The sequence below is a fragment of the Syngnathus leptorhynchus genome, chromosome 3, assembly GCF_054491065.1.
Source record: "Syngnathus leptorhynchus isolate UIUO chromosome 3, UIUO_Slep, whole genome shotgun sequence".
Taxonomy (NCBI): domain Eukaryota; kingdom Metazoa; phylum Chordata; class Actinopteri; order Syngnathiformes; family Syngnathidae; genus Syngnathus; species Syngnathus leptorhynchus.
The window spans coordinates 18,445,467-18,469,054 of record NC_141197.1 but is presented as its reverse complement, the minus strand read 5'-3'; the positions used below and the strand labels follow the sequence as shown (position 1 = coordinate 18,469,054).

Genomic DNA, 23,588 nt, shown 5'->3' with positions numbered 1-23,588 from the left:
GTGTGCTGTACATTGGTATTAATTGAATTAGGATTATTTGGACCTTGATCGAGGTCTGCACTCTTCGGCCATTGGTGCTCAAATTGGGACTTAATGATTTTATAACCTAATTCAACAGTGCCATTGAAAAGCACAAGACGTTGGGAGAACAATAAAGCACATTTTCTGCTGGCCTTGGGTGAACGCTTACTGCCAGCGGGACCTTGACTCCTTTGTCAAGTGTTTTGTCTGTGCTAAATAAAACACACAAACACGCGCGCTCCTTCCGTGTGCGTCGCCATGGTAACATTCCGAGCTGATCTCCATCAGCGTGGATCAAAGTCATTTTTGAAACTCGGCTCAAATTGCTTTCGCTTCTCTCGACGCGGTAATGCTGACATTGCTGTCAAGTAGCCTGCTTTCAATACGCTTTAGTAGGATTTCAGACAAAAATAGAACATTGGAACATTTTCATTGAGGGGAGGAAAATAAAAAGCCTTTTAGAGTATTTTCTCAAAATATTTCAACCATTGATTTTTAATGCACAAATGGGCTTTGCTTTTTATTTGGCTTTTATTTGCTCATACTTTTTTTAGCTCGTTTTTTTTTTTTTTAAAGAAGAAATGAATTCTCAATAAACAGAATGGAATGCTTCAGTGTGTGTTTTTGTGTACCAGTGTTAATGGAAAAGAAATATAATTTCCTAGCTATTTGAATTTTTACACCATTATGTAAGACTATTAGGGAAAATTGAGTGTTGAGTAGAAACAAATATCTTTTTTTTTTTTCCATCCACATGACACTACAATGATATACGATGATGTATAATTTGAAGACACATATGTACTCTAAGTACCTGGACTCTTTTAGGCCCCTCTGAGAGCCACGAAAGCGTAATGAGGAAGACGTAATTAATTTTCAATGTTAAATGGGTGAGTCAAAGAGGGAGCCATTATCTTTTCCTGCGGAGTATCTCTGACAGGGAAATTTACAAAAATTAAAGAATATATGAGATAATTGCTCTCCTGTGTGTTTGCTTGAGCGAGGATTGCTCCCCTCCAATGCTTTTCGAGACCCCCAGAGTACTGCAAATGCTACACAGAGAGAGACACAATCCTCACTGGGGATTGTGTGTGTAATTAAAGTAACCATTGTGAACGTAAGCGCCGAAAAGACATTCTCAGCTCCTCCAGTCCTGTAGGAGGAGGTAATGAGCTTTTCAAACTTTTCTCTTTGGCATGACTCCATCTCATGGAACTGGTGCATCGCCTCTGTGTGATGCATAAAGCTAACTTTGATCAGAAACACGAGCTAACGAGCCGGTTGACCTAATAACCGTTTGACGAATGTACACAGTAACTCACCAACTTACCATTATTCTTATTATTTGACCATGTTTTTGACCTTTATATTTTTATTTGCTAAATTATGCTGCATCTGAAACTATAATAATAATAATAATAATAATAATACAGACTTTCTTGCCTATTTCATTGACTGTTTGCAAACAGCACTTTGTTACGGTTGTGGTTGTTTTTGTGCCCTATAAACATTGTTGAGTTGAGTATGTCAAAAAGAAGCAATGCAAATCTTTGTAAACAGTGAATGGCTCATTAAATCTCTTCGCCGGCACTGGGATAGCGTCATTTATGGTAGTTTCACATCTTTACGGAGGAAGCAAATATATTTTGAAGACTTTTATTCTGTCACTGTTATTTGTAAGCGTTAGCAGCAAGTTAGCGGGGTGTTATACCCCAAATGCGGAAACACTGGAGTAGCATGTTTTTTTTCCCCCCGACTCTGCGTAATGTCCTTGCTAAATGCCATTCTAAGCCCTCTTTCATCTCCCATTAAATGCAAAGATATCTGATGCCATGAGATGAGGGTGTCAATCACGCTCCTCTTTGGAATGTAATCTTTTCTGACACAGAATCATCCGCTGGAGTCTAAGTCCCATGACCTCTGTGGCTTTTTAATCAAGATGCCATATTGTCATGCGTGAAGAAGAAGAATCAACATGATGACTGCTTGGGATAAAACGCTATTCATAAGCAAATGTCACTGGTAAGACAATCAGAAAACCTCTACACAACCCGACAGAACTTAGAGATTCATGACCATGAGTGTACCATGACGATAGGCATGGAGATCAGTTTTTAATCTTATTTCCTCATAAACTAAATTACTGGACTGATTGACCAACCACTGTACCGATCTAATGGATTACCTAACCCACAAAATTACCCAAATATCTATCTACCTACAAATCAAAATTTCTATCCAAAATGAATGAATGGAGTTTTATCTTTTCTTCAAACACAAAGCATGTGTGTAGCCAGCCACTCTCCAAAATTCTGTTTTTTTTCTCTTAATCCCAACACGCTTGGCTTTTTGTGCAGCCTGAGAGTTTGTGTTTCAACAATGCTCAACACACACTCAAGGGATGAGCCAACGTCTGGAGGCGCTGTCTGTCCCGTGACCTGGATTTAATGCTTGTTGCTTTTAGGAGCCGCCGGTGCAAATGACACCCGGGTGCAGAAGAGGACGACGGTAACTCAAACGGACTCGGATGACCGACACTAATGTCAACGTGGCTCTTCTGCAGATGTTGCCTATTATTCATCCAATACAGTTCACCCCTCCTCCAACGCCGTACTAATCCTAATACCAATTAAACATCCCATCTTAAATCTTACATCCAATTATTATTATCAGACACGTAAGGTATCGATGCGATCCGTGGTTGTGTTTGACGTAGCTGGTTAACAAAACGCACCAATCCACAAGAACCGTGTAAATATGTGCCTAATGTACACATAGCATTAACACAACTTAGCAAATCCATAAGGTGAATAAATATCCATGTTGATAATGAGTCAAGGAGTTGAGATAAACTAAATGGGGAAAATCCAATGGCAAATACTTAAGGGTCACATCAAGAAAATAAACAGTAATTTGAAATGATTCTGAATAACGTTAAGAAGAGTCTTATGAACTGCCTGTTAATCAAACTCCAGTGTGTTAAAAGGGGGCTACCAGAAATGCACTAGGGTTAGCGTACTCACAGAAGACAGCAGAATCGGATGTTTCGGGAGTACTCGTTCACTTACCGGAATTATCCAACTCAATGGAATTACTGCAGCCTCAAATGATTCAGTCCCCTGACAGAAATGAGCAGGCTCGATTCACCTTAATCGCCTTATTTTGTGACTTTAGTTGCGGGATTTACAGGAAAGATCTGTTGAATCTTAAATACATGTATTTTATACTGAGGTATCATTTCACTGACTTTTGAGAAATTACAAAAAACGCCCCAGACAATTTAACTGACTCAACCAATAGCAGCGACACAAGCGATTCTTGTGAACCGAATCACTCCAGAAAGCATCTCTGAGTCACCCAAGTCCATAAAAATCAATCTACTCTTTCACTACTCGAATCCATTTAACTCAGTCATGATGGTCATTTTGTGGAAACGCTGTGGGAACGCAAGACTGAACTGGCAAACAGTCGAGATTCTATCAGGCCTACATGGAGACTTTGAGCATATCTTTTTTTTATCTCCCAAATGTGTCATTTAAAAAAACAGTCTTTACTCATGATGGCAAGCGCTTGTGAAAGCTGCTAAAAATAAAACAGCGGGAAGATGAAAAGGCTGAGGGAGCACGAGAGCTTGGATTTAAGTGTGTGCTGTCTAAATATTTGCTCGGGAGGAAATCATAGATGTGCGACAGGACGCATTGATACAATCGCTAACAGAAATTACGTTAGGGTTAGCCTTGGTGGCTATCAGCTCCGCATTTATTGCAATATCCCAAGCGGTGAATGTCAGGCGAGTCCCAACAGATTCATCGTTTGAGTCTCAAAGGCTCCGCTTGGCCTTGAAATGATTTCCGCCTCATTTCTTCCAAGCGTATACTTCCATATCCGGACTTAAATCTCGACGTGATTATCGATTCCAACCTCGATTTCAAAGGCCACTTTAAACCTGCGACTAAGCCTGTTTATTACCATTTGATGAACTAGGATTCAGTCTAAACATGACAGCAAACCAGGCTGACGTATTTTCAATAGATTGATCCAGTGTTTGCTAACCTTTATTAACCCAAGGCACATATTAGACCATACACAAATGTCACAAAAAGCAGTTTCAGTAAGAAATTGTATTCACCATGCTGTTCATATTTTAACACAGAAAGATCATATTGAGACTCATCCTGAATTGTCACCGGGGAAGCCTGGTATCACTCACTCGATGCGAGAAGGTTATATGTTTGCTACTGGCGGGATTATGACGCCAGTGGGCTTACAAACAAGGCGGAAATGGAAGTGGAAGCTGGAGCAGCTCGTGTGATTAGTTCTGGTGAGACCTCAGTCATTTCTTCGTGGCAAGGGTGGGGTGGGTTGGACGTACAAGGGTTAAGCCTGGCGGGACTTAGCAATGATTATTTACAGCTTTACCCAGAATGTAGGGTTTGAATGTATGTGTGTGTGTGTGTGTGTGTGTGTGTGTGTGTGTGTGTGTGTGTGTGTGTGTGTATATCTTTTGAGGCTCTTACTCACTTTTCTACAGTCTCTGACAATGGGCCAAAGCACAGTCACATCAATCAGTATGCATCAATGATCGCAGCTCTGACCTCTTCAGTATCTTATCTTCATCTCTTAAGATAATCCATATAAGGTCTTTCAATGCAAACACCCACACAGCCACACACACTGATGCACACGAATGCACCTACTTTGGTGTCGGCGGTGTGCAGGTCTAGGCACATGGCGTAATGACTTTTAAAAGGGTTTTCTTATCAGTGTCTACGTCTGCATGCTGAAGATCACGCTCACCTTAGCTGCCTTCTTTCTCTGGTGCAGGGCCGTGCTCAGACTGACTGAATTAATGTTGATACCTCGCTACTTACGACCATGAAACGCATCAGGAATGGAGTATAAGTGGGGCTGGAATGGTGGGCGGAATGCAGTTATTTTTGAGGTGATATATGTATGAAGGTGCTGCACTACTGACACATTTTCCCTATCAAGTAAAACTCATTTGGTTTAGAGGAGTACAAAATAATGAAAACATAATTTGAAAAAAAACCCAATACTAAATAATTATATAATTTTATAAGATAAATAATTGAATTTATAATCTAAATATAAATATATATTGAAATTAAAATGTGATTTTTTTATGAAAAAGATGGAAATATAAAAATAAAACAAAAATGTATCTACTATCTCAGTTGCACTACAAGTCTTTGCAGTAAGAAATATTAGGCAACACTCAATGTTCCGGCACTGAATGTTGTGGCTGAGGTCATGCTACAGCCACAGAATCATAGATGACAAGATTAGCGCCAAGTGTGCCAAATCTCCATGTAATCCATTTACTGGGACATATTTTTCAATAGAAACGGTGCATTATGGATTCATGAAGAACAATACATCAAGCTATGATATGTGGAGGGGCATTTTCACGATAGTCCTACCTGCCGCTGGTGTTGCGGAGGACCACCAGGGCGTCAGGGAAGCCGTCCAGGTTGTAGTCCCCCAGGTGCAAGGACATAGGCTGGTTGGGCTTTCCTGGCACAAAACTCCATACAGTCCCCCTCTGTTGGAAATCGGACAGCACCGGGACCCACTGGAAAGGACACAAATAATACAATAAGCAATCTGATAATAACATATCAATCAATGCGTAAGAATAATAAGAAATCTTGATGCCGTGCCCCACTCGCACACATAAGCAGAAAAGTTTGATAATCAGGAGACTTGGTTGAGGCTTATTTGGGTAAATTCCTTAAGAAATATAAACTCCCAAAATTTTGAAATGATCAATTTCCTGTTTAACTTCAGTCCAAGGAATTTTGCGATGGTCGGTCAAACTGGTGGCAGGTGCCTCTTTTTGCTGCTCCAGTTCTGCATTGTGACTGATGGCATTAGTGGGAACAGTAAAAGTAACGGCATAAATGTCCTTTTATAACAACCTCTGCGATACCATTACCACCTCTCGCTTCCTATGATTTCCGTTTCGCCGAGCAGAAGGGGAGCTGTCACCTCTCTGCTTTAGGCTGATGGAAATTAAAAAAGTACATGAGGTCGTTTCACACAGTAGAAGAAGATTTCACGTTAATGACGTTCAACGAGTGACGAGCTCTCCCTCTGTCGTGGTGAGGGTTACAATTAGCGACTGATGGATAGAATTGCACGCAAAGAGCCAGGACGCATGCTGGTAAGGGGAAAAGGGGACTCTTATTATCCCTTGTTATCACCATGACGCCATTGCAAGAGCGCACTTATATCCCCGACATTGTTTCGTGCAGGCTCGATTTTAATAATCGATTAATTTCTTTGACTAATTGTTGTCTCAGATGAAAACAGTTGATTTCCATCTTATTATTATAAAACGGAAAATTATTTTTCAATTGACCTTTTATGAGAGTCCAGAACAATGGCACAATTATTGAATACGCTGATTGGCAATAAATCAAACACTCAACGTTGAGCTTGATCTACATTTAGCACGGATTTAATGAGATTCAAAGTGACAGTGAAAGATCAATTTAGAACCTGCCAAATGTGTGTGTGTGTGTGTGTGTGTGTGTGTGTGTGTGTGTGTGTGTGTGTGTGTGTGGCCTAGCAGGGAGTAAAGCCAGATGCTAGTGGGTATAAAGTATTCATGAATGTTAAATAGAGAGCAGGTGCGACGGGAACAACCGCAGCGACGCTCACCTAAAGTGCAGCTAATAACGCTAACTAGCAGCAGAATGTCTGCGGAACGCAGATTAGCTTAACTGCTGATAAAATCAGCTATAAAGATGTCATCGGCAATTCCCTCTCAAAAGATGAAAGGGTAGAAGATCAGATTCATTAAATGAGGCGTCGACCTAATGAACACATTTTGAGTTTACCTTTGAGCGACTTTAAGTGTCTTTGATATCAACTCAATCGAGGCAAACCGCTTCTATTAATGTACGAGGACTCAAACGCTCTAATAGGGGTAGGATGAGGGGTAAAGGTGAGATTTATGTGAGAGTTTACAATTTCGGCTGGGGTTATTTGATAGATTTATGTTGATGCGGCTGTGGATACTTACGTAGTTTTCCACCACCAGAGTGTAAATGGGTGAGTGTATGAATAATGCATTTGGTGTGAGCCCTTAAAGTATAAAGTATAGGCTTCCATAGAAAAGCACAATAGAAAACCACGACATTATTTTATTATTAGAATTAGTTTGAAAGCGTCAGAAAACCAAGCCTGGCTCATTTTTCTGGGAAGACTGAATTTAGAGTTTTGAAATGAAATTCCCCGGCTCACCCATTAAACAATCTTCCACTGATGGCTTGCAAATCGTTTTAAGACAGCTGCGAAAAGCTTAGCCGTGTTTAGTACTGCTGCTCTGGAGAGCTTGAAATGCTCACGGGGACAATGCCTGGCAGGGAGCACAATATTAGGCATTCCACCTGGGCACACTTACAGCCAGATGGGGGAAGAATCAAGTCGACTTTGAGGCTACAAGTTAAAAGTTTAGAGGCATTGTAAAAAGTTTGGAGTGGTATCTACCAGCCTTTTTAAAAGTCACATTTTAAGGTTATTGAATGTGAATGCAAAAAAAAAAGGTTTGGGATTATTTTAAAACACAGAAAAGAGAACAGGTGCCTAGAAGAGAGCCTTGTGGGATGCCAGATTGGTAGATCTGCAAAATGATTCAACTTTTTCTTCAAAGACTTTTGGGGTAGCTGGCTAATATTAGAATAAACCTGTGAGGTAGTCGGTGATATGAATCACTATGCTACTGCTTGAAGCAATTACATTATTGTCGCCGATTCATAGCTCCCTGGATAATAGCGAGATTGCGGGTATGATCATTCTGTATTGTATTGCTTGAACACAAAAGGCGGACAAAAATGGCATGAACTGAGTTGGAAAAATATTGCACAGTAAAAAATGATCTCTTTAGTTCTTGTGAGCTTTATCGCTTATCTGTATTGTGCGGCTATCCAATTAGCGTGGTGTCACCCGACACGCAATGGATGGAAAATGAATCAAAACTGACAGCAGACCGTGACGCGGTTATTTCTTGGTGTTCACATCGCAGTTATGTTGAGTTCTTACGGATGAAGTCAGGTCTATGAAAACTGCAAAAAGAAGTGGCTGGAGGCCAGCTCAAATGTCACAATATGAACATGGGAGTGTTCAGATCCAAATGACCAAGTTAATGGCGATAAAGGCAGTTGCTGGTATTTGCACTGGTGAATTAAATGCTACGGTTTTTCAAACTAGGGTCTGCATGCCATCATTTATGTGGCTGCACAATAATTGGCAATTGTAGATCTCATATAGAAACGTTGAGGCGAACTGGGTAAAATATTTGACTGATCATGATTGTCACTTGTTTTTCAATTTTGTTTGGGCTACAGACTGTGTTATGAAAATCACCAAAGTCTGAAAATGTCAAAGCAAACCCACAAACAGGCAGACAGACTCCCGTCGACTTACCGTCGCTTCATTAGGCAAAGAAATTAAAAGGAGCACCAGAGTCTCAGGGTTAACGCCAGGGAGCCGGCGTACGATCGACAGAAAACAAGGCAATTGAATTACTTTTAAAAGGCGCCGTGTGACCGAGTAATGGCTTTTTATGATGCCGCAGCCATAACGACGAGGGAAATGTTTCTGGCATTAGGAGCACGGCGGAGATGGGCGACTCAATGAGAAAAAGGCTTTGTTGATAGCACAGCATTTTGTTCTAAGTGACAATTTAGACCATGTTAAGAGACGGCTTCCTATTCAGACGTTGCATTTCAAGGCTGACGTTAAAACGCAATATATTGGGAAATGGCGAAGATTGAAGACAAGGGAAAAACCACTTGTGAGAATAAATGCTTTTAAAAAAAAAATCCTTGAAATAAAATTTTCACTTTAGATGCGCTGGGCACGGTAATTATTTGGAGTTTGATTGCGCAACACAAAACAAGTCTTTCCAAAACAGAACAATTGAATCACTGTCCTGTAAACAATATCCAATCAAAGCAGGCAAGACTGAGTTGAAGCCTAAATTTAATATTTGACAAATTTAAGCATAACAAGTCCTAAGTCGTAAAATTGAGTCTCCCGACTCTTAACTCTCCCGCATAATGCCAAGTTGAGTATTTTCATAGTCATGATAAGGATACTCGGATGTCCTCAATTCCCTTATTAAAATATAGTGAGAATTATTTCAAATGGGATGAATCGAGAAAAAAAAGAAAGGGGGGAGCCAATCCCCCAAATGCAGGAAGAGAAATGCAAATGCAGTGGTAAGTGGTTGAAATGCAAATTGCGGGTAACGTTCAAGGCAAGCCCAAGAGCCGATGCTTGACTTTGAGTATGTCATTGATCTCTCATCGCTTCAGAAGTGTTTTCTGTGACCTCTCTCTTTTTCGGTATATTCATCGAACTAAAATGTATATATATATGTATTTTTTCTAACATTTGTTCAACTGTTTTAAATTTTTTGTAAACTTTTTACATTTGCTTGTGATGACAGACGTGTCCCAAAGTTGGTACCAGAGGTGCGATACTGTACTGTAGAGTATTTAGGAACTGGGTTATGCAATAAGAACCTTTTATGTTTCTGTTATTTCTGGTGCATTTCACTTTCCAGCATAGAAGAAGTTTTGTGCCATCTGTGAAACGTTCATTGCAGATGTTATAAGATATATTCCCGTTTAATCAAACACTCTGGTTCCGCTTTTTGTTATGTTTTCAAACAGCAACGTACTTTGAAGGTACACTGCTGATTTACAAAAAGTGAGTTAACAATTTAAAAATATATATATATCAATGATGTCACTGAGTAATCTATCCATCCATCTTCTTCCGTAATCTACAGTGACTTAATTACTTTGACATGAATCAACTATAAAAAAGAAATCTGAAATTGTCGCTTACTGAATGATTAGACCTCATAGTTTTATTAGTCTGCTACATTTTCATTATCATTGAGCTCAATTAATTACAATTACTACGATTAATTCAGACAGCTGCTAAAGAAAAGGGATGTCTTCTGAAATTTACCATTGCATATTGAGGAGTTTAAAGGTCACGTCGCACAAGGTTGACGGGTGGCCGTGATTTGATTTGTGGGTGTTAATGAGGTCATAGCAGGAGTCAGAGATGGAGTGAGACCATATGTCAGCATCTCATCTCCAAGACCACCGACCAGCTAAGCGGGGGAGACTGGGCGTGGCCTTTGGGCCGTCTGGCCAGCTGGCTCTGGTTTGAGCAGAGGTGTGATTCATGCTGCCGGTGATGGATACGCAACGAGTGGAGCTTTTACGCTAAGGTGATGAGTTTTCAACTCGTCCGGGTCTGGTGGTTCTTTTGTATTCGGAGAGCGGAAGCTAATCGGGTGCTGTCGTGTGAACTGCGGATGTGAGACCTGTCGAAGTCCATTGGGGGCGACTTGCTAACTGACAGTCCCCGGGTCACAATTAGATCTCCTTATGACCGTGCAAGGTTGTGTCGGAATAAATATTAAAAGGCCAGAAATGTGTAGAAGCTTTCCCGTTGTTATTTTATTCGAGCCAAGTGAACTGGATGTTAAAAAGACACATTGGGTGGATACCGATTGGTCTTTTGGAACTGAACGAGAGACCGGCGTGCATGTAAATACAACACGAACCAGTTATTCGAGCCAAGTGAACTGAATGTTAAAAAGACACATTGGGTGGATACCAATTGGTCTTTTGGGACTGAACGAGAACCCGGCGTGCATGTAAATACAACACGAACTGGTTTGGACTCTGTGGGGCTTCCTTGCCAACACGAAGGGGATCTCAAGTGTTGTTTTTCATTTTTTCTTCATGCTCTCATCTTCCTCCCGCTGCTCTCTGATGACATGTTGCATTTCAAGTGGTAATGAAGGAAGCGGAAATAATTCAATCCCCTCTCCATCTAGTAACCAACAGCCTCGCAAAACGCCTTCATGTGCTTTCAGTTAGCTCCCGTCCTATGTCTTGTTCACCTCTTTTCATGGGCGCTGTGTATGTCACACTTTTTAAAGAACATTTTGCAGGCTTCAAAACTCTCAAAATAAGTGCCATGAACTGAAAAGAAATAGAAATTAAGGCCAACTATTAGCCTGGACAGTTCGTAGCCTTTTCATTTGTTCCGACCAACGACTATGAATGAATTTGTTTTCCTCTGTGGATGTTTCTTTGCATCTTCCCTCAATTTGTCAACATGTGTACTCTTCTTTTCATCACCGTTGATAACACCTCCTCCTCTTCTCACTCGCTAACCTTTGTGTTATGCTAACCTTGGCCTCCACCAATTTTTCCTTAGCAGTTGTTTCTTGTAGCTGACACTGAAGTGTGACAAGACGAGAGAAATGCATCTACAAGGAATACTTGACTGTGCACGTGTGTGTGTGTGTGTGTGTGTGTGTGTGTGTGTGTGTGTGTGTGTGTGTGTGTGTGTGTGTGTGTGGGCGGACATGGCGGATAAGCCGATAACATTTCTATTTTGGATTGGGAAGGGGTGGGGAGAATAAGCAAGTGGAAACTGGTTCTCTGGTGGAAGAAGATGGAATGAAAAGGGAGTCAGGCGTCCTGCCAACTGGTAGGATGCAAACTGAAAAGACCATATGTGGGAGCTACTGTGTGTGTGCGTATTATTTAAACATCAGTGCTTCAAAACCATTCGTGAGTGTAAATCCAGTGGCACTTCTAAAGTTTGCCCTGTTAACAAAATTTTACCCTAACCTGACTAATCAAATCAACTATCTTGTTTAAAAAAAAAAAAAAAAAAAACTTTAATTTGAGGTCCTGCACATGATTTTGATCTGATTTTAGTGTGGTTGTGTTCTGCTCCTTTGGTGCAAAGGGGAGTCATGAAAAATACAAATGCAAAAGTGTGAGAGTGGACGGCAGTGTGAATTTACATGCAAAAGAAGTAACACAGTAAGCAAAGGGCAATGTTTCCACCTGCCGAGATGACAGTCCTGATTCCCGAACATGATCAGCGGCCTCATTCTGCAGCTCTTAAGCATGCACGGGAACGTTTTCAAAGTGCTCACCAGGGATGTTATTTTTTTCTTGGGAAAGTCTCGATTAAAAAGTCCCCTTTCCCCCGCAAAAAAAAAGGAAATGTTTTTCATTTCTCCTCGCCTGAATTCTCAGCTACGTTTATTCTTTGTGACAAATGACACCCGCGTCTGCTGTAAATCATTTTCTTACATAACCGACTTGCAGTGTTCGAAAAATATCCAAGAAAAAAACCACGTTGCCTGCAGTGAAGGCAAAAATGCATTGGTAGAATTACTGTTGCTGAACTGGCTTAAATTAATATATAAATAAACCTAAAATAACATGGATAATTAAATATTTTAATTTTATTGCTGATAGTTTGCTTAAGTTTTTTATTGATTTACTGGGATCTGTTGTATGATTTACTTTTTGCAGTTGTGTAGTTACACTTGTCTGCGTCATTTGCTTTTAAAAAAGAAGATAAGTTACTGATCCAGTTTTCTGATGTGGTTTCTCAAAATAATAAAGAATGAAAAAAACCACTGATGATGATGATGATGAAGAACTAAGCATTTAATTCATAAATAATGGTAATAAACTGCAGTGGAAGTAACAAAAATAGAAAATTGAGAGCGGAGTGATTTGTCAAATACAGTAAGGTCGTTTCAGTTGATGCGTGTGCGTGCGTACCTCTTTGGAACCAGACTTTGCCAGGTAGATGGCGCTGCTTTGGCAGGCTCCGTCTAAGCACACGGGCAGGAGGTGATCCTGGTAGCCGTCACCATCTGACAAATTCACAAAGACAGCGTTATCAAGTAGAAAAAGGAAGCAAACTGGCAAGAGTGTAAAAAGTGGTGTGGAAAATTTTAAGTTAACATTAGAGGAGGAAAAAAGGTGTGAGACAGAAAGGCTCACCACTCATCACATCATGCTGGAATTTTTTCAACAGTCAAAACGTTCATACGTTATACCAGGGATGTCAAACTCATTTTTGTCGCAGGCCGCATTGTACTCATAGTTTCCGTATATTTATATTTATTCCATATATTTATATACAGTATGGACTACACAACAAACTGATAACTAGCTTAGAAATCTGACACAAGTATAAACTGTTCAAATATTTTAAAAAGATGCAATGTAATAAAAAATGCTAGCAATACCTCCATTTTTAAAAGTGAAGACAATTTGCAATTTTAGTATCAACACATGAAGTTAATGCACAGTTTGTCTTCGCGGGCCACATAAAATGATGCAGCGGGCCGTATCTGGCCCCTGGGGCTTGAGTTTGACACCAACACTTTAAAATAGGAACATTTGTTCACATGACTACACAATGAGAGAAAATTCAGTCTTTCAGAGGCCATCCTGTCTCCACCAGTTTTTCCAGACCCCCCTCGGCAAAACTAAGGCAGTCCCACCTGCCCTTTCCTCCTTGAATCCCTTCTTTCATCTCTCTTTTATCACTATCGCTTTCATTCCCGCTATGGCGCTTCTTCACTCTCGTCTGTCACTTTCACTCCTTTTCTGCCTTCCTCCCTTCGAGGCGCCTCCTCCCGTGTGCGTCGCTGTCCGTCTTTGCCGCTCTTTGTTCACCACCTGCCTCTTCCTCTGGAGTGCTTTTCATTTGGCGGCCGGTCGGCTGACGAAAAGATTGGCGGGTATACTCCATGTTTGACGAAAGCGTACGGGGATACAAGTGAGTACCAACCAGCCTGAATCGTTTTAGGGTTGTTAAGTTGGTTTAAATTCGCTTTGATTTCAACTTCTGAAGTTGAAAACTTAATTATATATGACAATGACCCCCTTAGTCTTTTTCATATTGGGAAGGCTACATTTTGAAAAAAGAAAACATTCATCTTTCAAGCAAAAGTGAGAAAATGTGTTCTGAGAAAAGGTGGAAAGTCAGTGCAAGCAAAAAAAAAAACTTTCAGACTGTTGCTGGTAGGATGAAGGTCAAGATGAATTTGACAAACCGAATAGATGTCATAGAGAAATTGCGTCGCTGACTCATTTTGACTAATATTGCGCATTAAACAGTAGGAAAATAAATTTTGATTGCATGAGACTTTCCAGTACAGACCTGAATCCTATCAAAAACCTGATCTGAAGAAGGCTATGCCCAAGCCATTTCCTCAAAATTTGATAGATGTGCAATATTTTTGCAAAGGAGTCGGAAAATATTCCCACATCAAGACGCGCCGCAGTGTAGTCGGGTCTCGTCGGGCGATGAAAGATTGACGAGAGGCAAAATGAGGGAGGAAGAGATTCGCGGAGGGGGATGAGAGGTGGGGAGGTTGGCATGTAACACAATATAATAAGATGAGTGGGGGGGTGGTCTGTTCACAAACCGGCTTACCTGAACACACACACACGCACATACGGCGTTTGATTTTTACATCACATTTGTATCTCGCTGTATGAAAACTCTCCGTATCTGAAGTCTGAGGTCACGTAGCGGCCTGCTTCTTCCTTCTAACCTCGCCTTCATTCTACCCCCATGTGAAAAGCCCGCTTTAGGAATTCAGACCACGTACCAGAGTTCTCATACACACGCTGTGACTAGGTCCAATGCCAGTTGAGATAGTCGTGAGAAGAAGGGATGGCATTGAAGAGAATAACAGAGGGTGAAGCGGAATCACTGATAACAGGACGTTTCATCAAGGGAGGCAGGTCTCTCTCTTTCTCTCATGCTCCTCACAGATTACAAGAGGAGTGACCCTCTCAGGCCTCCATTCTCAGCTAACAAGAGCAGCGTTGCTAAAGTGCCACTTCCACAAGTGAAGAAAGCTTCTGTGTGTGATGCAACAAATCAATTGTGTGTGATGCAACAAATCAACTGGGAACGCAAGGAGTAATGTGTAGAATAAAAATATAAAACAATATAAAACGCCACGATGCTACAGACCCTGACTAAACTGAGAATTTTTATAAATATAGACAACGTTTAAAACTTGACTGCTTGATGCTATATGCTAGGTTTGCCATGGCAGCTAGCTAGCAACGGAATTCGGCTAGCTAGCTAAACAGGAATGTTTAGCCACACTTCTTTTTTTGTTCTTTTCTGTTCTTAAGTCACGAAAAAGCAAAATCTTCAAATGGGTTTTCAGGTTTAAAAAAAAAAAAAAAAAAAAAAGTGCGACACAAATGAGAAAGTACCTACACCGCTAACAGTCAATGTGGTCATCTAGCCAAATTTTCAATTCATGTTAGAGACTAAAGTTCATCTTTGTTTTGTGTGTATTATCCTGGTGATTCCTAAGTGCTGCACTCTCACAGAGCGGCCGATTGTTTAGAAACAACAAAGCGCGACAGTGAATGTCCGAGGTTAACCCAGTCAAGAGGACCCCACGGGCCACTTTTATGGCAGCGCGGGGATTAAAGAGAGCCGGCGGAGATTCGCGGGGAATAAAATGTAAAACCGAGACAAACAATGACTCACACCGGCCAAGATTGTTCAAGACTTTCACAAAAATGTGTGTGCTTTTGGTGTGTTGTGTAGATTAGCCTCGTCTGGCAATGGCGAAGGCGGTAGAAAGTTACAGGATGAGCCCGCTTCAAATGCAGAGGAGGCTTAAGGGACTTAGCCTGGGAGCCTCTCGCACACCAAGCGGGACTCTGTGGAGTTAAATCCGGTCCTGCACAAGATCCCCTTCTTTTAGGTTTTTAGGCTTGTTACTTTGACAAATTTCTCTCCAATTGGTCAGTCAATAAGAGCTGCCCAATTGAGTTACACAACAATCAAGGCAGTATAACGATACTAATGAGTAACAGAGTTCCTGCCAAGATGGCTCGCTCTCTATTTACCGTTACCTGGAATCAAATATATCAAACAACTTGAATGATACGAATTCTGTGTGTCTTGCACTCACCGAAATCAGCAAAGGATGACTGTCCCACGGTGGGGAAGGGTGGAGTTTCGGGTAGAACAGTTGCCCGGCTGAAGTTGCCATCCTGACAACACATGAGAGAGAAAAATTAAAAATTATATATAGAGAAATTACTTTCTTATGTCATGATGTTCAATGAAATACAAAATTATGGACACAAACCACAACTAATTAAATTAAATTAAAGACATGATAATCACAATAATAATTGTAACAATAATAATAATAATAATACAATTTAAAAAAAATAATTGATTTAATTTATTATATAATTTATTAAAAAATTAAAAAATGTAAAATGAAGACCAGCTTGAAAATACAGGCGCCTATGCAAATTCATGGAGCAAGACACATACGTGGTAGGCCTCATCCCCATGCCACCAGGAGCTCACAACAGAAAAATAAATAAGCAGTATCGAGAATTAAAAAAACAAAAAACAAAAGCTAAATTTGTCATGGACGCAACCCATATCCTCGTCTTTTCAACTCATTTCCCAAATGCACGCAAGTGAAAAAGACTTGAATATTCCATTCTTAATTTTAAGGCGATCATTTTTTTTCACGGTCACAGATTCTATTTGAAACATTCTTACATGTCACGCAAGTGTAACGAGACAGCACACACACAGAAGGGTGCTAACTAATTGAAGATCTTAGCCAGTATGATTGACTGGCGCTGGCTGCTGATTGGTCAATGTCATGATTGAAACACTGCATGCCTGTGCGTGCGTGTCAGTGGATTTGACGTGCAAAGATGGAAGGATAAGACATCTTCCTACTTCTCCCCCTTCTGTTCACATGACTCCCAACTCATGATGGAGAAACACGGAGCAACGTGTCACGGCTGACAACAAAATGGAGCCGCCAAAGTGATTAACATTCAGCGGCTGTGCTACGAAGCCGCTCGCCTTTTTGCGCACTGAAAGCAGCTCAATAAGCGTGCGGCTTTGTCATTTGGCAAAGTCGGGTTCCCTCGCGTTATAGTCGTCGACGTGGAAGTTGACCTTTAACAAACGCCGCTCCTCACTACAGCTTGTTGACCTCTGCCTCGTTCTTCTCAGCGCCTGGCTTTTAGATACCCGCATTAAAACACGAGGGGGGGGGGGCAGAATGCAGGATGAGCAAAATAATACGAGTCTATTTCATTTTGTGACCAAGCTCGTACTGAAATGAACTTTTTGTTTCCCCATCGGAATGAATGTGATTAAAACATCAAGATAATAAAAGACAATGTCGAAAAAGTGGAATTGTAGTATTTGAATATGAATTTTCTGTCCTGAAAAATATGACTGTGACCGAAAGCCAAAATGAACATGGTGGCATTTTTTTAACAGTTTGTTTTTGTTTTAATTTGTACCCCTATCACACTGAGCTGGTTTGGCACTAAATAGGTCCAGTTTATTATGCAAGTAAGAATTCAACAGAATTATTTAAAAACAAACTCAGAAAACACGACTGGACAAAATTGATGACAGCGCTAAAAAAGATTGAAACTTAACCATCGAGACAAGTTCAGGCAAGCTGTGCCCTCTAATTAATTAATTAATATTATCAAAAAAAGCATTAATAGTCTCCCTCTTTTGTCATTATCTTGTGGGACATCATTTCCAGCAAACGAGCTCAATGGAGACATCCTCGACGTGCCAAACGAGAACATCCATGGTGAGCATAAAGAGGGTGGGGGGGCTGGTTGAAATTCTAAACGCTCCCCTCGTTTATTTGCTCATTTTTCCTTTCTTTTTTAATTCCTGGCTTGTCGCTATTTCGCAGCCCGGCCAACCCTCGTTCTGTTTCCTCAGAGCGGGCCTCTTTCCCTCTCGTTGCGATAAGATACACTGCTGCTCGCCTTGTGCCTCAACCTGCTGAATTTCAAGCAGGGCCCACGTCCGCACGCACACACACGCACACACACACACACACACACACACACACACACACACACACACACACACACACACACACACACACACACACACACACACACACACACACACACACACACACACACACACACACACACACACACACACACACACACAACAGCCACACAGTCTCCGCTGGCTCTGCACCGGCGGAATATTAACTAGTCCTGCTGCAGCAGTAGCAGCAGCAGCAGCAGCCGACAATCCAACAGCCCACTGAAGCTTCACAGATCACAAATGAACAGAGGTGCGGGTGCTTCATGACTCATCGTCTCTGATCAGCAAGTTAACACCTTCAGGTTGCGGAGGAGAGCGGTGGAAGGAGGGGGGGGGAGTGCGAAGTGTTGTTAGTCCTCTAAAAACAACCATCAATGCTGAATCCGGTAAATGGGCAAAGAATAATAGTCACCAGGTCCCATTTCGGCACGGTTGACGGCAAAGAGAAGGAAAATGGGAAGAAGAAATGCATCATCCTAATGTTTGACAGAACAAAAGCTATTCTTCAACACGGCGAGTAATTCTCACCATACTTTTGGTTCAGTATTCACAAATACACCTGTTGTTAAAATGTTCATTATTTATTTATTTAATTTCATTTATCCTTTATTTATTTACCCATTTATCTCTTTTTTATTTATTTACCTTTTAATGTATGTATTTATTTATCTTAACATTTTTATCTATGGCAATAGAGGTGAGCTTGAAAAAAAAAAAAGAAGTACCTTGCTGATCCAGGTCTCAAACTTGGGCCCTTCTGTGGTCAGGAACAAATCTGAAAGGTGGAAAGGCGACTGGTTAGGTCGGGCGAAATCAAAATAAATCAAGTCAAACTGAAGTCGTATATGAAATATGAACGTTACACATGCCAAGGGCAAGGACGCACCGCCGAACAATCACCAATGGTGGCTTTTAAAATTTGTGCTGATAGAAATCTATTTGTCTGTAGGACATGATGGCCAAAGACAAACTGAAATGTGGACTCGCCAACAAATCATTATATTCTGGAAATTTGTATTTTGTTGTTATATCTGTTATCAGAAGAAAAAACATTAAGGAACGATACAATTTATACAGGTTCGTATATGCCAGTTTGGAAGTACGAAATCAGAACTTTTTTTTCTCCGATAATTACTTCTCCTTAATCCTAATTTGCTATTTTTGTTGTTTCGTTTACTGTCAACGTGTGCACCCCCCCCCCAAATTCCATAAGCATACTAATCCAATCATTCCTTCCTTATTTAGCTTTGGCCCAATTAAAAGCTTTGATACGGTGGTGACATATTGAATAAATCTGATATTTCTGCGTACGCGCTCCATTTGCAGCTGTCTCACAACCTCATGTGAGGCAAAGGAATCTTCTCTCCAGAGATTTTGCAATGTATATAGAAGTGGGCAGAGTGTTTTTGGCAATGTTAAACACAAATACTGTATGAGCTCCTGACAAGCTGATGAAAGACAAAAAAAAAAAAAACTCTTTGAGATAAAAGGATACAAAGCGATTGAGCCGGCAGCGGGTGGCACGTTGATGAGTTTGGCCTTAATCAGCCAATCAGGCCTCTTAGGCAGAATCCAGTCGTGATTGGCTGATTAGCTTCGGTGGAGTGTGCTGATCATTCGGTAAACATCCCACATTCTCGCTGCGGGGTGTCATCTGGCCAAGTTTTATCTCCTGGAAAACTCTTGCCTCTACTTCTTTTGCTCAAATATCAATCATTTGGACACTTTTGCACTCACATATGTAGCGGAGTTTGAAAATGTATTTGTGTGGGGGGGGAAAGCGGCGCATCTTGCGTAACACCAGCGAAGGGGGATTCTGAGTGCTAAGTGGTATGTCGTGTCGCAAAGTAATTAAAGGCACGCGTGGTGCGAAAGGCTGGAGCCAAAGGACGCACAAAAAGGAGTCAGTCACGCGGGAAGAGATAGTAGATGCGACATGGCCGCCGTTCCCCCTTTAGAAAAAAAAAAAAAGCCTAGCAAAACAAGTCACAATAAAGCCGAGGAAGCGTCTTAATTACAAAACGAGGCCATCGATAATTGTTTCATTTTTTTGGCTCTCTTTTGTCTAGGTGAGACTTGTCAGTAAAAGTCTATCGTCACTGGTGTTATTCCTGCCTAAGAAAATACTGCAAGCCATGAAAAAAAAAAACCCCAGATGCTGTGCAGAGGAAAACACCAGAAAGGAAACATCGACGCCGGACATCGATTCTCTCAGCCCATCCATCGCTTTGCTCCCAGGCGATAGTCTATACCAGACAATCCAGACTCAACTCGCCACAAAAGCATACAACACATTAAGCAGCAAAGTCGTTTTGCCAAAATCCATTCTGCATCCAGGTGATAGCGGCCTGTCATTCATCTGGATCGAGTCCATCGGGGGAAAAAAAACAAGTCCGGCGTGTTCCAAATATGACCAGAGCTGAAAAGATGGGCACGTGGGGAGGTAATTCTGGTTTTGACATCTCGGCGGGGGGAATCGTAGCAGATGAATGCTCCTTGAGTTATTCATAGTCTCTCAGATTTGTTGAGGGGATTGGAAGCAATTTGAGGGGCAGCCTTTGACTGTTTGACTCAGGCGGCATTATGTCTCTATATTCCATTTTTTGCACGTGCAGGCGAGCTGAACGGGGCTAGCTTAATAGATATGTGGACAACCTCGGTGGAGAAACTAGACCTCGGTTCTTCGACCGGGTATCACCTTGGTGGTTGTTAGTTAAATATACACGCACGTTGCTGGAGGTCAGGGCAGTCTATTAGCATTGAGGCAAGTCGTGGAATGACTTAGCAGGGGATGAGTCACGCAAGTGTCGGGCGAAACCACTGGGTAAGAATGTTAAGTGAAAAATATGCAAAGTAAACCAAGTCCGGAATGCGAGGCGGTGTCGTTCCACACGACTCAAACAAAACAACAAAAGTTTGACTGATGACATCACAGTTGCTGAGGTAACAAGCGATTTTTTTTTTTCAGATCTAACGATGATGGTTCTTGCCTGAATTTGGATTATTTGCCCTTGGCCAAAGTTTGCAGTCTACTGAGAGTCAGAAAAATAAAAGTTCTGTTCAGGTACTTGTATTAAATCTTTTTGGATTGTGCAGGGGGGAGACCGAAAACATTCTGCAGACAGACTAAAATATAAATTAATCTCCATCTCTGCCTCCTTTTTGTAAACTGCCTAGCAAATGACAATGAATTCATTTAATGGCGTAGAATTATCGTCAATATGCTCATTTTTTCCCGTGTATGTGTGTGTGTGTGTAACATTCGAACATCCGTGACTCTCGCCAACATGTATAATGTCACAAACACAAGTGCCAGAAAGACACAACAGCGTGGGAGGTAAAACACACACGCACATTGTCGAGAAATGTGGATAATTATTCTGTTCACACGGCTCGGCCGTATCCCCACACACACACACACACACACAAACACACACACACACACACACACACACACACACACACACACACACACACACACACACACACACACACACACACACACACACACACACACACACACACACACACACACACACACGCAGACACACACGCAGACACACACGCAGACACACACACGCTATGGCACTAAAGTAGGCAGTCACTTTATTCTGCCAAGCTTGTGCTTTCAAAGCTTCCAATTAGCAGCTTATCACAAGTGTTGGCGAGCTGCTGAGGAGGCGGGAGGATTTCAGTTAGGGTTCAGCACCGTTTCGCATGTACAAGTCCACTCGGTTCTCATGTGGAGGTTTGCGCCGACGTGGGGACGACGCGTTTTAATTGGGCGACGTGTTGAGACGACTTTAATAGCTTGATTTATGGCGCTGCGGGATTACGGTTTGGATTTTGTGGTCGGACGATCGTTTCTACGGCCTTTTAAAGCAAATCGTGATAGGAAATATAAAATATATGGAGAGATAATATGGGGAGCGTTAGATACTACCTGCAAAAAAAAGGTCTTGTAGCGGTAACGGAGAAAAACAAAAGCAACGGTGCAGACCGGAGCTGACAGTCGGCACTGCGACTGCTGCATTCGTGCCTGATGTTTCCCCCACGCTGTCACCTCGCTCTTCGTCAATACAGCTCCGAGCTATTACCCGTTGTAAGAGTCCAGGTTTATGCGAAAAGAAAAAAGGGGCTTTGAAGTCCCGAGTCGGAGAATGGATGTGTACAGGGAAGTGGGTTGGGGGTGGGGGGATAATACTTTCTGGAGCTGTAATGCCCGTGAGTTGGAGATTTGCTTATGTCGAAATCAGATTTTGCTGTCATGCTGGGACTTCATGTTGCTTTGGGATGCAATGAGAAAAATATAAGAGTACAAAGGAGGAAAAACAAAAGTGCTTTCAATTCAGATTCAATTTTTTTTTTTTACAGATTCAAATATCTTGAGTGTTTAGTCTATTTGTCCATGACGTCAACACAGTGGGAAACACTGCAGCCCCTCGCGGTTGTCAAACTCAAGAATGCCGGTTGCCTGATTTTCTTTCTCCATTACGAGGGACAAATGTCACCTCGGCGCGTTGCCTTTGTGCGTCTGAGAGAGGTTGACAGTAATGAGAGCGCACGAGTCGACCGAAAGAGCCCAGCTAGCGCATATTTGCACAATGCGAGCCGTCACGTCCCCTCTGCTCATCTGTCTGGGTCTTTAAGCTGACCCCCTGCCCGCCGGGCTAAAGCGTGGTGGGGGTCGGCCTCTGGCATTCTAGAGGAAATGTCACAGGGTCCGCGACTGAGATGAAACTTTGCCTGGAAGAGGCGTCGCAAGGGGTGTCGCGTGGCGGGGAGTGGAATGAGACTTGCAAAAATGATTCACACACTGGACAGTCTATAAGTCGAAGACATTGAATCTGTTTGGGTTCTTTTTTGCTGAGTTTGCATCTTTTCCACCAAGCTATAGGTCAGTTTGGCACAGTTCGCTTTTTACGATGATAAAGAAATATTGTCGTCTCATACGTGTGCTAATGTTTGTATTTTTGTATAGCACAATTATTTGTTATATTTATTAATCGTAATTATATATTATAATATTAATTATTATATGCAGTCACACTTTTACGCTGTGCTTCTTTTTCAGAGTCAACCAGAGCAAGTAAACTAAAGGTGCACCTTATAAGACTGTAGGTGTAAAAGCTCATTTTGGGGTTAAAAAAAAAAAAAATCCACAGACTCTTGGGAGCGATTTAATATATTAATGCCTCTTTACATGAGTGGGCAGACTTGCTGATAAGTTGCAATGGCACGCACGGTGTCCTCCCCAGGAGGTGTGAACTTGCACAGGCTTGGCCCAATGATATGTGGCCCTGTCCTTCTGCTAAGGGAGGCAGCAGACTGTGAAACAAGATTTTCAAAAACTTGGCCATGGCCCACAAAGTCGAGTTACTTTGAGGTCAGCGGGGGCAGAGGAGAAACTTTTTTTTTTTTTTTAAATGTATCCGCTTGTCTCACGATTTCGCCCTGGCTGACCATGCGGTCCTTATTAATGCAATGACAAATACAAAATCTATTTCCGCCTACCCCAAAATGTCTGACACAGCTTGGGAGAGCTAATGTAATTCATTTTAGAGATTTGGAAATCGCCCCCCACACTACTTTCCAACTGCTTTTCAAAAGGCTTCACCACGTCATCAATTGTATTGGTTGGGTACGTAAATTAAAAAAAATCCCGAACTGGCTACGGACAGCAACTGTATTTGCCGCTTTCATGGCACCGGAGACCTACTAGAGACAGTAAAGTTTTAGATGTGAATAAAAACATAACCACCTTCATCTTTTGTAGTTGCCGCCACCTGGGCTTGGCA

The 23,588-nt window shown here is 41.6% G+C and overlaps 1 protein-coding gene across 2 annotated transcripts in view; it reads right to left on the bottom strand.

Annotated features, from left to right (window-relative positions):
- itfg1 (integrin alpha FG-GAP repeat containing 1) overlaps positions 1-23,588 on the bottom strand; it is a 49,387-nt gene that overhangs the window by 22,767 nt on the left and 3,032 nt on the right. For both annotated transcript variants that reach the window (XM_085907888.1, XM_085907887.1), the window contains exons 7-10: positions 18,516-18,565; positions 15,854-15,935; positions 12,672-12,766; positions 5,463-5,614 (exon numbers count right to left, since the gene is read on the bottom strand). In XM_085907888.1, the coding sequence (XP_085764014.1) occupies positions 5,463-5,614; positions 12,672-12,766; positions 15,854-15,935; positions 18,516-18,565 (379 nt within the window). The remainder of the gene's footprint in view (positions 1-5,462; positions 5,615-12,671; positions 12,767-15,853; positions 15,936-18,515; positions 18,566-23,588) is intronic.